The sequence below is a fragment of the Echiichthys vipera genome (assembly GCF_963691815.1).
Source record: "Echiichthys vipera genome assembly, chromosome: 20".
Taxonomy (NCBI): Eukaryota; Metazoa; Chordata; class Actinopteri; order Perciformes; family Trachinidae; genus Echiichthys; species Echiichthys vipera.
The window spans coordinates 6,045,875-6,062,726 of NC_139845.1; the positions used below are offsets into that span (position 1 = coordinate 6,045,875).

General features: G+C 41.6%; 1 protein-coding gene across 8 annotated transcripts in view; it reads right to left on the reverse strand.

Moving 5' to 3' along the window:
* The window catches only part of ppfia2 (PTPRF interacting protein alpha 2), a gene marked incomplete at both ends in the record, with an annotated part of 164,231 nt that overhangs the window by 32,777 nt on the left and 114,602 nt on the right, over positions 1-16,852 (reverse strand). For all 8 annotated transcript variants that reach the window (XM_083934988.1, XM_083934989.1, XM_083934987.1 and 5 more), the window contains 4 exons: positions 3,706-3,816; positions 9,791-9,865; positions 11,244-11,408; positions 15,952-16,053. In XM_083934988.1, the coding sequence (XP_083791114.1) occupies positions 3,706-3,816; positions 9,791-9,865; positions 11,244-11,408; positions 15,952-16,053 (453 nt within the window). The remainder of the gene's footprint in view (positions 1-3,705; positions 3,817-9,790; positions 9,866-11,243; positions 11,409-15,951; positions 16,054-16,852) is intronic.

Consider the following 16,852-nt stretch of genomic DNA (forward strand, 5'->3'; position numbering starts at 1 on the left):
TGCGGGCCAACCCAAAAGTTTCCATCAACCACCGACAAAAAGGTCAGTGGGATTTCTGATTATTATTATTATGAGCTCAGTGGTGAAAAACAGGCGCTTTGTTCAGAGAGATAATCTTTACAAATGAACGCCACTTTTATTCAATCACCAGAGTAAAGAGACAACAGCCTCAAACTGATTTCTCTAGGGTAGGGCCACACCGCATCATATCTATGTTCAAAGCAGATGTTTGATTTAGGACACAGTGAATCAATCAAATCAACAATCTATTAGCTTTAAAATGAGCCATTTAAAATGTGGTTTTACAACAAAGGGTATTGTAAACTTTCAATACTAAAAACAGCAACTTGACTTAAGAAATGCAGATAATAGATACATTAGCACTGGAAACAAACCGGGAACAAATCACTGATTTCTTGTCGTGCCCTGGCTTCCTGGGGTTTATCAAAGTGGACTTTGAGTAATCAGTCTGCTCCCACTTCAGATATCATTTCTTCTTTTGAGAGTCAAACACATTAGCGCTCTGATAAATTCAAGTTCAGGAGCTGAGGATTTGGCTCTTCCCCTGCTTTGATTACAGATGGGGACAAAGACAGAGAATCACTGCGGGCTTCATTGGAGAAATTGCTTTGACACTTGCATTAGTAATATGATTATGTTGCACTGAGTTCCCACTCTGTGCAGCTCCACAGGTCTCTGCATGAGGTAGATTAATGAGGGGGATGCCAGACAGATCAGGGGGTTTAAAGAATAATGCAGCGGAAAACAACTTTATCGCCACTTAATAACGCACTCCCTTTTAAATAACTTTGTCTTTATGTTCAAATGTAATCATTGTAACGCAGGTGGAGGTGAACATTGAGGGAAAGTGATCTCTGTATTCTCCATCTCTCTCTGTCTCTCTGCTGTTTCGGGCCCACCCAGCTGCCCGTCCTCGACCATCCATCTGTGAGGACAAACCTAATTGGGCTTCTGTGCCTGCTGCCTGTGATCAATGATTCACCCGAGCAGGGAACAAGACCCACTAAATCACACCGCTGATTTTAATACCAGCGCTCCGGCACTGGGCCCCTCTTATAAAAAAAAGGACCAACTTTTAAGGATTTAGCTCGACTTTATTGCAAAACCTCTCAACAGTCCCACAGATGATCCATTATGCAACTGTGGCTCCCATTATGGGGCTCATTTCACAGTCCTATAACATTTTACAGCCTGCTTTTCTGAGGAGGTTTAAATAGAGTTTAGTGATTCACATGGGCAGATACATTCGAACAAAACCCATCATCTCACTTAACCCTAGTTAAGCCAATCAGAGTTTTGGTTCTATTTGGCCAGATTTTGAGATATCTGCTCTTTTTGCCACACCAATTAAGTGGACGTGTTTATGGTTCTACAATTAGTTTCTGTTAGTTTCTATCAAATTGTCCCTACCAAATTGTTCACAGTGAGGTTTGAGGGTTAACCAGAGTAATAAGGACATTTTTTTACAGGACAGACATTTTGCTTTTGATTTTTTAAAGGTCCCATATTCTCAATGTCATGTTCATACTTGTACTTTGTGTTTCTACTGGAACATGTTTACCTGCTTTAATGCTAAAAAAACACATTATTTTTCTCATCCTGTCCGGCGGCTGCTGGTCTTTCAGGGAGGGGAAGCTCATTTTTCCGGCCTACATCATAAATGACTTTGTGTATATATATATATGTAAATTCTACCCTTTGTTCCTTTTTAAAGAAAATGATCTGTGACCTTGTCGTACCAACTAGGCATCTTTTCCAGGGACTTGACCAGTAACCTCTCAATGGCCAGCAGAGCTAGGCTGCTTAAACGGCCTTGGCCCAGCTGGAGCTGCTGCGCGTGTGAAGTTTGACCTCCTGTGAGTGTGAGTGTGAGTGATGGGAGGAGAAGCTCGGCAGCAGCCGCTGCTCATTGGGGAAAGAAACCATGGAGTGACAGAACAATCTCCAAACACAACGCTAGTCGTTTTTTAACAAAGACAAAGTCGCTGGGGATCGGTAAAGTCCTGACGGCTCGTTTTACAGACACTGAATATGGAAGTCTCACTTTTCTCATCCTTTACAAATACTCTTTTTCTCCTGTTATTTACTGAGTACGTCAGTAAATCTGTTCTCTAGGAGTGATGGCCAACAAATCCAATCCAGTGCCAGTTCAGTCTGGATGTTTACTGATTGAAAAATTAAAAAGCCCTCACATGTCAGACTGCATTAGCTGGTTATCTGGCAGATCCGAATCTATGCTAAAGGTGGGTCAATATGCACTTCAAGAGCTGTGCTTTCTTCCCTCCTTCCTTCCCTCTCACTGACCTCTCTCCACCTGTCACATTAATGACAAGGAAAGGACACGTGCAGATCAAATGCTTCCAAGAAGACGTGCGTCCTGCAGCTCAGGGATGGCATCTCCCCGTTGATGGCAGACGCTGTCACGTCTGTCAGTCCCCGTGACACTGAATAACCAGCCCTCGCTCTACTCTCCTACCGCAACATATTTTGGCAGTTCACACACACACACACGTGCAATTTTCTTTTGCACACATACAGGAAAATTTAAAACACCGCACGTTCATATTCACTGCTTTTTATCTTCACAGACCATAGCCGTCTCCTCATTAGCCTTACCCCTCCTGCAAACCCTTCATCTTTTTTCTCCCGACAACCCTCACCCCACCCCACCACCTTTCCTCCAGCAGACCTGGTAATATCATCAGTATTGATCTACCTAGGTGTGCTCTGTGAGATGTAGATGCTAGTGTCTGCATGTAAAAAAGGAATTCAAAAGTCTGCTATGGGATTTGAGACTGTCTCCGATTTGCATAATCTACGTGGACGCAGTTAGACCTCTGTCTTTAAGGTCCCAATCTATGCTAATTGTCAGGTTTATACTTGTATTTTGTCTCTCTACTAGAACATATTTACATACTTTGCAGTCTCTGAATTCAGGCTGTGTGCATTTTCCTCAGTATTTATATAGCGCCTCGACCTCCTTAATAATAAAAAAAGAAAAAAAACCATAGAAATCTCTTGGAAATTTTACAATATGAGACCTTTAAATTAATAATCAGGGGGGAATTCGTATTCAGCTATGCAGGTCCATGTGTGCCCCTGCATAATAAGAAAGGCTAAGGTCACAGCGAGAGCCCTCATTTGACTTTGGGTCACCTTCAGAACACCAGCAGAGCTAAATGTATGAAATCTTTTAATCCTATTATACTGACAATTAACAACACCAGGAGGAACTCACTGTGCAGCAGTTATTTGTGTAATACTACAAAACTGTGATTTTGACACTGAAGGCATTGAAAGATGATAAATGACAGTAAAAGGTAAGTAAATGTTTAATGTTGTGTGAATATTTGGAGCATGTAAACATGATAGCAGCATGATACGGTACCTTCAAATCTTTTTAATGCAAGTTAAGCAATGTCATTTTGGCTTACCCCATTGGTGAAAATGTTTTCAATATTCTGGCTGATTAGGCTAAAAGATGTCAAACAGAAAGAGATTTTGTATTTCTAAGCAGACATTTCAGAAGACTACATGTATATTTTGTGTGTTTTGGTACAGTCTAAAGAGCATTTAGACCATCATTCAGGGAGATTAAATACATGCACAGTGCATTGACAGTATCCACTTCTGCTGCCAGGAGATGGTTGAAACAAAATCCATATTATCATCAGGGAGGCTCACCTTGCCATGGACCTTCTGTTGAGCTTCACTGCCCTCCAGTATGTCCTCTCCTCCGTCCCCGGAAGCCACTTTTCTCTGAATGTGAGCATTTTGTTCCCGTAAGGCCACGATCTGCAGGATGGCAACACGCACACAGATCAGAGCTGAAATGTCAGGATACCTGCATGCACGGTTTATGTCGGGTATTAAGAGAGTCCAGATAAGAACAAGATCAGACTGTTTATACGGTTTAATATGTGCTATTGCATTTCCTTCAGTGTGGCTTTGCAACACAACCAGAACATGTGGAAATCTTAATGTTTAAACACATTTCCCTCTTATGTAACACGAGTAAATTACAGTATGTCACTCTGCAGGAATGTATGGAACAAAGCTTTAACCAACACAAACACAAAGTTGGAAGTACGTGAGCGCTGATACGATCACTGTAATTATCATGTTCTGCGGACCGCGTGTCTCCTTTCACCACCTTAAGCAACTGTCCTACAGTCATAATCCTGTCAGAGGGGTGACCCACAACAACAATAATTAGGTTCTTTCTTGACAGACACCATGTGATTATTCACAGGCAGGAGAAAGGTAGACACTGGTGTACCTGTCTGCTACTTGTCTCTCATAAACAACTTAAAGCCTCCGAGACTATGTGGTGCCTCTTGTCATATGAAGCGCATAAACCATTAAAAGTCACCGACAAAACAACGTATTCCCCACGATGTTTGCCTTTCGTACGATAGCATACGAACAGTGAGTGAGAACAGCCTGACCCAAAAATGATGCCGTCATAAGAGCTGGTCCAATTCTCTAAAATTCACTGCTCCTCTATACGAAGGGAGAAAATTGAATTCCTCTCAGCAAGAGGTATTTGCTGTCATGAAAGGGAGCCCCAGGACAAACAATGACGCCGCTGTCGATAAAAAAAAAACGATTACCTGAAGTGACTTTGACATGAACCGGTTTAAACTCAAATCCTAACCCTTCTCACTGATAATGTGAGAGTGATAGAGGGCAGTAAAAGATGATTTCCTCCCATTCACCCCACATTAAAGGTCTCATATCGGGCTAATTTTCAGGTTCATACTTGTATTTTTGGTTTCTATTAAAACACGTTTACATGCTTTGATGTTGGAATAACACATAATTTTTCTCATGCTGTCTGTTTGAATATACCTGTATTCACCCCCTGTCTGAAACGCTCCATTTTAGCGACTGTCTCTTCAAGCCCAGTCTGCTCTGATTGGTCAACATTTCCAGTTCTTCCACATCTGCGCTCTGCACCATCATTGCAGTCTGGGAATGACTGTAACATCACTGAAGCAGCACTTTCTACCTATATTTAGTATAGTTGTGACATCTCAATAGTACAGGAAGTCCTGGCGGCTCGTTTAAAGGCACAGTTCCTAAATATGGCCTGTGTGCATTGCTCAGTGGATTGAGCCTTTTGGTACTTTCACAGTATTTATACAGCACCTTCACCTGCTTTATAATTAAAAAAGACATGGAAAATCTCACTTTTTACAATATTGGACCTGAAAACTTCCGCAGCATCAGACTTCACTGGCAACAGCTTGGCTTCTTCTTCGCTACCGCACACCCACTACAGAACGTCTCCGTTCATTATCTTTAACGAGGGCATAATTATGCCTCCATATGTTTATGTGCCATCATTCAGAGATTGCCTGTAATTTCTCTGGCTCGGAGAACAAACACGAACATCACCCCTGACAGAAAGACACAACAAATGATGGGCGAAGTGCTACAGATGCACCTCCAGCTCTGAGATTACAGAAAGTAGTTTGGCAGATGCGAAATGAACATGGCGCCTATTCTTTTTTTTTGATGCTGTTGGCATGAAGCACGAGGTGGGCCTTTTCACCGCACAGCATTGTGATTTCCTTATCTTTCTTTAGCGCTTCTGTTTTGGATGGAGAGGACTGTCTGAGGTAATGTGATGAAGGAGAGATTGGACAAATGTGCGGTAGTGAAAGGAGGGATGGGGGGGTGTCTTAGAGTATAAAAGATTGATTTTGTCAAGGTGAGGGCTGGGGGGGAGGCACGTCTCTGGTGCAATGCGCTTACATTACAATCAATCACACACTTTGGAGCGAATGCATGTGTGCACACACACTCGCAAACACACAGAGAAGTCTTGAAAGCCAGAGCAATACACTTGGGTGAAATGAATTTTGTGAGTTAAAATGGGCCTGTTATACCTTAAGATTAGAACAGGCAAAATAAAAAAAGTAAACATGTTTCCTCTGACAAAGTCTCCCATCTTACGTAAACCTGACTGGTCCCAAGGCAGACCTTTATGTTATTAAGCTGATATCTATTATTGAGTCCTAAAAGTCTGTTTTTCTTAAGCAAACTGGGGAAAAAAATCCATTTGTTTTGAGAAATTTGGAAAATCACGTGTCATTTTTCTGACAGATTTAGTTTGAAAAGCCCTGAAAATCCATTATTTCAATTAGCTTTTGCTCTGAAGGGTCATGAACACAACATTTCCAACCGACAGTTTTTGTTTATTTTACATGAATAATTTCGGGCTTTGCTGGTTTGTCTGCGCTCTTCTCAACGGACTGAACTGGACGGGCAACTGTTAAAGGGGCTGTACTCGACATTCAGAGCATTAATGTAGCAGCAAACAAATATCTGATATGTATATTTAATGTTTTAGAGTAATATTTAAAGAAAACAAGACGTGATTTATTTGCTAAATTAAAATACAGGACAAATGTGCATACAGTGCTAAAATTAATCGGGATATCGCAATAAAGTCTTGGCTAGACTTGGACTTAACTATAAATAAAAAATAGAGCCTGACTGATGCATCAGCTTTTATCACTGACATATCATTATCAGTGGGTCATGACCGAAAGAACGAGGTCGCGGGTACAAGCAGCCAAAATGGGTTTTCTCAGGAGGGGGGCTGGAGTCTCCCTTAGAGAGAGGGTGAGAAGTTCAGCCATCCGTGAGGAACTCGGAGTAGAGCCGCGGCTCCTTTGCGTTGAAAGGAGCCAGTTGAGGTGTTTCAGGATCATCTGGTAAGGATGAACCCTGGGCGCCTCCCTAGGGAGGTGTTCCAGGCACGTCCAGCTGGGAGGAGGCCTCGGGGAAGACCCAGGACTAGGTGGAGGGATTAGATCTCCACACTGGCCTGGGAACGCCTCAGGATCCCCCAGTTAGAGCTGGTTAATGTGGCCCGGGAAAGGGAAGTTTGGGGTCCCCTGCTAAAGCTGCTGCCCCCGCGACCCGACCCCGGATAAGCGGATGAAGATGAGATGAGATGAGATATCATTATCAGTCTGTATTTGCGTATATGTTTTCTGATATGTACCGATATGAAAACTTTTTCTATACATATTATTTAGAAAACAATGCTTGGGGGGGGATTAAGAAATAGTATTTAAATAACATTTCGTTTATTTTTGTTCATTCTTCATTCCGTCGGTGTTCCGTTACAGAAATGGTTGCATTTTTTTCATGCATTCATTTAGAAAAGCAGCGTTCTGAGTAACTTTGCATCATCATATTGGTGAAAAATCGGTGCACGTTCTACATTGAAAAGGTCTATTTTCATTCCAGCTCAAAATTCACTAAATCAATAACCAGTTGATTTTTCCCTACTAAAATCAGCAATGGTCTTAAAAATCACATCATCGTTCAGGCTCTAATAAAAAGGACTCGATGACATGACTTTTTTTAAAGTTGTTCAACATATTGTTATTACTGTTTTATGTGTTTTGTCCTTTATTATTCTGACGTGGGTGCAAATTAGATGTTGAGCTAGCCCTGGCACTTCTATATTGGAGTTTTTTCAAAATTTGTCACAGTGTTGATTGTCCATTATCCTCTGTTAACAAACAACAAACAACAATTTATCCTCACATAGATTCGGACACATCTGTACTACACTTTAGTTCCATAACATCAATCTGCAATCAACAGCCGTAATCAGTGTGTGGCCACTTAAACACCTGTGACAGCATGAGGCCAAAGGCCACTAATTTCATCTGGCATGGCTGTGTTGTCCGAACCCCACAGGGAGGAGGTGCTCATACCAGACCTCCGTCACAAATCAATTACCGGTTCGCTGGCTCACGGCTCTGCCCGCCTCCCTGGAGCCTTTTGAAGCATGGGCATTTTTATTTTGCAAAGCCAGTTTAACTGCCTCTTCCACCGCCTCAAGGCCCAATCACTCATCTGTCCGCCGCCCTGACAAGTGTAGTGTTAACCATTTACGAGGGACGGCCCCGCAGATGTACTATATGGTCTTTCTAACCTTGGCTGTGCATAGTGAGAACATTCTCCCAAAGTGCTACATGCTCTACAGAGATATCTGTCACGGACTTTACAGTTTATAAAACAGACTTTGTGCAAAAGCTGTAAAAGACAAATGACAGACAGCTTTGGGAACCAGCGGCCTGTCACATTATTTTTTTTTTTTTTATAATGTTCACTCCTTTTTTTTCATTCTCTCTCTTTCTGTCCAGATCCTACAACATCTATTCTGAGACTAACTCCACCATCTACTCGCCATCCAAACACAGCTTGTCTGTCAAACCTGTGTTTCTTTCCTCTACCCTCTCATCTCCACATCTCGCCAGATGTGCTCAGACCAACTGCAATCTCATTAACACACACACCTCCGCACACAACCTGCCTCTGCTTCCCACCTGCCATCTCTATTTCTGTCTTTGCTCTTTTTTCCCCGCATTCCCTCCTCTCTCCTCTCCAGCACGAGCTAGTTGTCTGTCCTTCCACCTGTCTCCCCCCCTCTGCTTTTCACTCCACTTTCCCCTTCTACTTCTCCTCTCCTTAGAAACTTTTTTCCTTCAGACTGGCATGTCTGACCGGCTGTGAAGTGCCAGCCTGAGGGTTCTTCCCTCAGCTGGAACACAAGCATCTGCAGTTCAAGAGCTGTGCTGCCACTTCAGCCTGACTGAGCCAGGAGGGTGACAAGGAGCTTGGCCACCCTTGCTAAAAGGTGCCTCGGCCACTCATGTGCACAGTGTTATTCCCTGTACAGATGAGATGCCTGCAGAGGGTGTTTGAGCTGACACATAATTCAGGACCCCAGTATGTGTTGAATTTACATCGAAATAAACAACCAGTGCATCATCTGGGCATTTGTTCTCTGAGTAGGAATGTAAGCCCATGTTAAAATGTGCTACATTTTTATTTATTTATCAACTATGTACTGTACTGCACACACACACACACACACACACACACACACACACACACACACACACACACACACACACACACACACACACACACACACACACACACACACACACACACACACAGACACAGACACAGACACACAGACACACACACAAACACACACACACACACACACACACACACACACAGACACAGACACAGACACAGACACACAGACACACACACACACACACACACACACACACACACACACACACACACACACACACACACACACACACACACACACACACACACACACACACACACACACACACACACACACACACACACACACACACACAAACACACACACACTCATCTGGTATTGTCTTTTGCATTTTATTTTTTGATTTATCTTATGTAAATTATTTGTTTGTAATTCTTTGTTTTTATGTATTAATCACACACACTTACACACACAGTAAACATGACTTTGCAGTATTTTCATGTACGTTAAAGTACACGTTACCTGATCCTGACAATAAAACTGCTCTTTGTGTACATCTGCACCTCTTGGATATAATGAATTACTGTTCATGCAGGATGTTTCCATATTTCAGTACATCTGTTACACGACATTCTCACTCTGGAAATAGCCATGCAATCATGTGTTTTTAATCTCTGAACATCTGGTACAATTTTGGGGTTTTTTATATACTAAATTTGTTGTTTTGCCTTTGGGTTTTTCTATTTCCAAATTCCTGAGAAAAAACAAAATGTCTTATGAAATTTAACCTTGAGTCGCTACATATATTTTCATCCATCCACCGCTATTGAGGTTACAATAAAACACACTGAAGAGTCAAATACAAAACAACATGCATCGTTTTAAATATAAAGCTGTGGCAGCTCTTACCTCCTGATTGGCTGCTGTGAGCTCCTCCTCCAAGGCAGACACCCTCTCCAGTGACACCCGTAGTCTCTCTCTTACCTGAAAATATTTTTTAAAAAAAACAATACGCATCACGATCTGCATGTACACCTTCTCTCTTATTAACTTGCAGAGTTGATAGACTGTAAAAATAATGGACCTAGCTTCTTGTCCTGAAAAGTAAAGTCAATGTGGAAGTGCCTTAAAACTGCATAGTGTATAGAAGTCAATGAACAAATGGCCCCACTTTTTACTTGATTTATTAGCTCAGTATCATTCAGATCCATGATACAAACTTTCTCATTTCACAGCTAAACAGTACACTAAAATATGTAAAAAATACAGAAACAGAATCTTGATTCATATTTGATCACTGCTGCCTAGTTTCACAGTGTGGTTAGTTCATGAGCAGTGGTTGACACTGTGTTAGAGACTCCTTAGCTCTGATGATGATGATTCTTTCCCTGATCATCTGTCCCATTGTGCTGTCAGGATGTAGTGTTAGTTTCAACAAATAAGAAAAAAACAAACATATACTACAGCTTTAACACGGCAGAAAATAAGCCCCACTGCTGCAGCAGAAAGAGCTGTCCTCTTTTCCTCTCTGAGCCTCACAATAACACTTTACTGTGGCTTCAAAGCAGCGTTTTGAGGCTTTTATTGCTTTTAAAGCACCAGTTGTTGGGAGGAGATTCCCTTCCTACGCTCCCTTTCTTCCTCTATGAACTCAGAGCGTACTCGTCTTCTTCTGGGTATTTTCGCGGTTGTAATAGAGCAATGACGTGCACCGCGTGGCGGCGCGCACCACCGCTGCTACGGCCCAACAGGATGCCAGATCTTAGAGAAGGTTGATCTTGGATTAGAAGTTAGCCAGGGTCCGAATAAGGATGCCCCCCCCCAGTTGCCAAGATGACTTTTATGCCGCTGAACAGCATGTTGTTGGATGTGCTTTATAAATGATGGCTTTAAGAGGAAAAGATGAATGGATTACAGGGGCGGTGGTGATATCACACAGGGGGCTAAGGTCATAAATCAGCAGGCTGTGAGGAGGCAGGAGAACTACGAGTTTGGACTAAAACAGACGAATGGTTCCAGGAAAACACAGATGACACGGTGGCAGCAAAATATGTTACCGTCTCCATCATTCTATACAATTACACATATTTGGGAATTACTAAATATATACAATTTAACTGAGCATTTGATGAAATGGTTGCTAATTAGGTTGGATAGAACAGGGATCTCACAATATGAGCTTTTGACCTCTACATGAAGAATCTGTGCTGTCTAAGAGAAAAGAAAGATCTGATGTCAATGCGTATACTTGATACTAAAACCTTAATTGTAGTTTTTGTTGCAAATGTGACCCACTAAGATACAGCACACGCGCTTATTCTCATGCCATGTGAGACACTTTGAAATTCAAATGGCGACTTACCTTCTCATCTAGGGCTTTATGGTGTTCGAACAAGGACTTGAGCGCTTTGAGGACCTCAACTTCACTGGACACTCCTGAGGGAGACTGAGCCTGCCGCTTGACCACCGTCATGCGAAGTGACCGCTCGTGTCTGGACACCAGGCACTCCAGATGCTCCAAAAGTAGCTGAAGAGACACACAGGAGAAATCACTGTTATTATCATCACCGTCGGGAAAAATTGAAATACTCCTCGCAGCAGTGTAATTAAATCAAGTGGTAAAACGTGGGCAGAATGCCAAAGTATCCTTGTAACTGGAGGAACAAACTAGTGCATTATTGTGTGCTTCATCAGGCTCGCTCCTTAACATTAAACAACATAATGAGGCACATCATGAATGCAATAAAATAAAACAAAGTTAATAGTTTCCAAGTCAGACGTCTTAAAAAACTGAAGTGGTCCCAGAGAGCTGAATTTTATTGTGCGTCAAACCTTTTTACCAACATCATATTTCATATTAAATTCAATTGAGATTATTTTAATTATCATCATCCACATTGTTACGAATAGTTGATTGCATTTTATTTGAGTTGTTAGACTCACTACCCAAGATAATCATTTGCGCATAAAGAACTTTTTTTTACAAGTAAGTACCAGTTATTTACAGTTATCATCTGAAAGGTCCCATATCATGCCAATTTTCAGGTTCATGCTTGTGTTTTGGGATCCTACTAGAACATGTTTACATGCGTTAATGATCAAAAACACATTCTTTTTCTCAAACTGTCCGTCTGAATATACCTGTATTCACCCTATGTCAGAAATCTTCTGAAAAATTTCTGCATCTGCACTCTCTGCACCATCATTTTAGCCTGGAAATGACTGTAATAGAGTTTTCAGAGTAAAAGTATGAAAGATGCAAATATAACTGCAGTCCTTCCAACAGCGCCTCCAAAAGGGATTATGCTAATCCAGAGTGCAAGGTAGCATGTCAAGTCAAGTCAACTGCCAGCAGACAGTCTCACAAGGACGAGATGCACAGTTTGCAGCAAAACTACACAACCACAACAACAACAACTACTACTACTGGGTGTAAACGACCAGGATAAGACTGGGAGACAGAGGACCAGTTTGGCTGCAGAGCTAATCTATTATTCATTTATGTTTCTTACACATGTGAGATCAGTGTGTAGGATCGTCTTCTTTCATTTCCCCTTGTGAATCACTGATGCCGGATCATGAAAATACTGTAGCAGTTTCGTGATGATGCAGATCTCAACACTTCATTCCCTCTCGGAAATTGTCCAAGAACATAATATTACATCCTCAAGATAAGGATCTCGTCATGGGGTAAAGTTCCAGCTCAGAATGACCCCCCATCCCTGATGTCTAAACATCCGTTGTTGAGGGCTGCCCAACAAGCTGCAACTAGATGAAATGTATTCTGTGGTTAACCACTGCTCAGGAAATGATGTTCCCACTTGGTATCTAGTGAACTAAAAGGGGCTTCATTTTTCATACCAAATGTGATTTCCACAGAAAGCATACTTTCCATCAACTAATGTCTGCTCCTACTAAGGGAGACTTGTCTTTCAGTAGGAGGAGTTGGCTATTACTGCAGGTAAGCTAACGCTAATCCCTTTAGAACCCACACAGGTGCTAGCTCTTGTTAGCTGGTATGACAAGTTACATTACAAATAACACATACTAATGTCAGTCTGAAACTCTTGCTGCTCTGTGACTGCCTTGTTAAACTATATCCATTAAGTTAAATGTGAATTAGCTTGCTATAGGTTTGGCAATAACATTAGCTAGATGTTAGATAACAGCTAGCTTACAGTTGTGCCATCCTATTAACACTCTTGTCTCATCACACTCTGAATCTGTTTATTTGCTTTTAACCTTACGTTGTTTATGTGTGGTGCGAACATTTTTATCACTGTAGGGTTACAAAGGCAATTGTTTGTTATAACACACATTTGTTTCTTCTTCTTTGAGTTACCATGGATGTTAGGAGAGTTCACTTCCTGGTTGAGCAAAAGCTGTGGCTAAGAGCTAAAGACTCTTAAATGCTGGAGTCAGCTCATTGGGTCAAACCATGTGCTGCTATGTCATGGGGGGTTTGGTTTAGTTGTTTTTGCTTTGGGTTTAGTTGTAGTCGGTGTCTTTCTTGGTTACCCTTCTGTGTTATTTGACATGTGTCATTGTGCGATGTCAGTTTGTTCGGTAAACACCTTAGGCATTTTTAATTCACTTTCTTGGTTTAAAATGTTTCGGCATTATTGATGGGTATATAACTCTATTTATAACTCCAGTTGCCTCAATGCTTAGTCACTAACACTAAACCTTATACTATAAGTATGATATTATTTAATTATTGAAGAACAATCGGAACAATTTAAACAGAGCATGCAGTATACAGGGCTGGATATGATGATAAGAACAACAGGCCGGGTCTAATGGGAGTTTAAATAAAAACTAAATTCCAATATATTCTCATTCATCTTGGTTTAAATCAAAGATAGAAGATGTTAAAAAAAAGCATCACTATTGTGCATCACAAGCATCTTTTGCAGGTTTTAGTTACCTACAATAATTTGTTTTGATTAGTTTAACAATCAAATTAATGAATTTACTTTTTGACCTCTTTGTTCCCATTGTCTTAAGCTAAACTAGGATGGGGCAGACTAATTTTCAATAACAAAAAAAACATTTTAGCAGGCATAAGTGATCTCAATCTCTAACGGGAGTGGGCGGTCTGGTAAGAGACCCTGTGCAGATCTCTACCGCAGTTAAAAGGACACTGAGTGCGATCTCTTCTCTTGTCTGTCAAACAACTGTCTCTGAGAGTCTCATCAGCAGCCATCATGTCTAAAGACGTACTTCTGCACACTCAACAGAATGTCCTCTGTTGAATTAATCAGCAAGTGAATGTTCTGCTGTAGGTAATGTCTTCAGCAAACGTGTCCTCCTGTTCATGGTAGCATGGAAGACACTGGTTCACAAACAAACAACAAACGTATCATTCTGTCTGGGGGCTTTGATGAGAGCGCAGAACAGCTTCAGTTCCCCCAGCGTAAACTTAAACAGGGCTGTTTGATGGCAAGACAAAGCTGATACTATTCTATATACAGTGTACACTTAAAGGTTGAATATGTAGAATATTTATTAAAAGCTATATAAAAAAAAAACCAACAATACACCCATGGGGCATTCTGAGAGGTACAGAATAAAAGTATTGCTTTTCCATAAAAAAATATTTAGTCTGAATTAATATATTACATTTTTTTTGACGGGTTTGACAATAACGTCCTGTATGTACGGCCGGCATTGCAGGTTGCCAGGGTTGTCTGTTGTTAGGCTACAGAAACAAGGAATAATTTTGAGTTGAGAGCTAGCTAATCCAATACACACCACTTAAAGAAAGACTTCCAGTTGAAGACTGGCTAAGGTTAAAGACTGTTGTAAAATTAATTGATTAATTGAAATTACTCGTTACCCTGTATGATTCACCACTTGACATGACGTAGGCTGATCGCTGACACACTCTGCAACGAACCTGGCAACCCGACTGTTAAAATCATTTTTTGTTGTTGCGACTACGATCTCGAGACACTCGATGGCGTTGTTCCGCTCATTCTCCATATTCAACGTGATATTGATTTTTTTTTTAAGGTGGCTGCTGCCCTCGTCCACAGCAGTAAGCTGCCGTGTTTCCTGCCTGCTTCTGGGTCGTGTTGACCGCTATCTACTGTAGGTAAAACACTGACTATGGATAAGTACCTTATACAATCCCACTTCAAACTATCCGGACTATCCCTTTAACCTGTCTTTTCAGTAATCAAATCTGTTGTCAGCTCCTCAGTCTGCTGATTGTCTGCACACGTCTTCGGAGATTTAATTATGAACTGTGAAACCCTACAAGCGACAAAACCAAGCTTAATTAAAATTGCTTGGTAATTGCCCATCTGAAGATTCAAGGTGATAATAAAGTGAGAGAGAGAAAATGACTTTGCTCTGTCCCTGTCTCTTGCACCTCACCCACATCTTTTCTGTCTCTCTCAGTCGCTGTTGTTGCTGAAATCTTAGATAGCGTGAGACTGAAAATCCACACTTAATCAGCGGTGGGGATGGGAAACAGAGTCTTATCTGTCAACAGCAGTGTGTGCCTACTGCTTTAAAAAGGAAATGTTTTTTATTGAAGATACAGGCTTTCAGCTCCAAAAATCGAGCTTATCCGCTAATGTCTTTAGTTGTTTGTTTTTTTTTCCTCCCAGATACTTAGACACTGCAGGGCGTCAGTGCCATTTGGACTTAGCTTTACTGTTGAGCAGCCATCCATGTGAAGTAAGTGGAAAAATGCTCAGGCCAAATGTGGAGCTAATGAGGTATGCCCAGGCATTAGAAAAAGACAGTGCGCATGGTTGCTTCAGTGCTTCCGCAGCCTCTAAACCGTGCCCACCAGACAGCTTAAGCTTTCTCAGGATGCTGTCTATCGCAGTGTGCAGCAGCCCTCTTGCAACAGACATGAAAATTTACAGCAAGTTGTGAAACTTTCGGGAAAAACTTGTGGAATGCAGATATAAGTGAGTTGGGTATGGAAGTAAACTCTGTTTCCGGTTGAAAATTCAGTTGAATGATTGGCTCTCTTTGCCCACTGAATGCCTCGGAGTACAATCAGTTTACAGTTAGTTTTTCAGTAAATGTGTGTGGATGCTGCCTGCCCTCACCCTGGTGTTGTTCCTCTCCGCTTTGAGCTCAGAGATCTCCTCCTCCTTCTCCAGCAGCTGCTCCCTGCAGGCGTTCAGCTCCTTGGTCAGCGCAGCGAACTCCTAAGCAACACAAGAAAGAAAGAAAGAGAGGACACGGGTCAGCATTACCGTCAGCATCACACAACACTCTGCAACAGCCCTCCTTGGTGTTAATGTACAGTGATGCAATGCAACATAAAGCAGCAGGGCTTGAAAGCACTGGGTGATGAATAGAAAGATAGAAGAAAATCCAATCACGAATAAAACCTTCTACCACAAGCTACTGAAGTTACTTAGTAGTTTCAAGGCCCTTCTTCGGTAGCAACCTCAACTAAAAATGACCCCAAGAAGTTTTACAGTTCCTTAGTGATGAAGCAAACACATAATACAGGTATTATATTGAACATCTACGCCATTACGTCTGGGAACAAAGGTTCAATCCATTGTACATCAAGACAACAAAGGGGAAATGATTGAATGGTCTGATGGTAATCTGTGGGACAAAGAAGATTGCCTCCATACAGAGGATAGAAGTGGATTTACACCTACAGCACAAGAGGACTGAGCTGTGTATTGACTGTGGAGTAGTACTACGAACCGAGGACGGCTTTATCGGACAACAGCTGAGATGACAGATTGTGTGGCTGCTGTGTGTGATGGAGCTGCATCAGGAAGGCAGATTGCAGTTTAAGTCATACTATTTTTTCAGAGGCAGAAATAATCAAATAGTCTCACAGGAGTTCAACTTCTATAAAGCTGAAGGCCACAAAATAAGGGACGCGAGGAGGTCAGCCATTTATGAAACGTGGCACTACTACTACAGAAGATGATGGTTATGATGATGATGATGGAAATAATGATAATAATGATACAGAAGAGG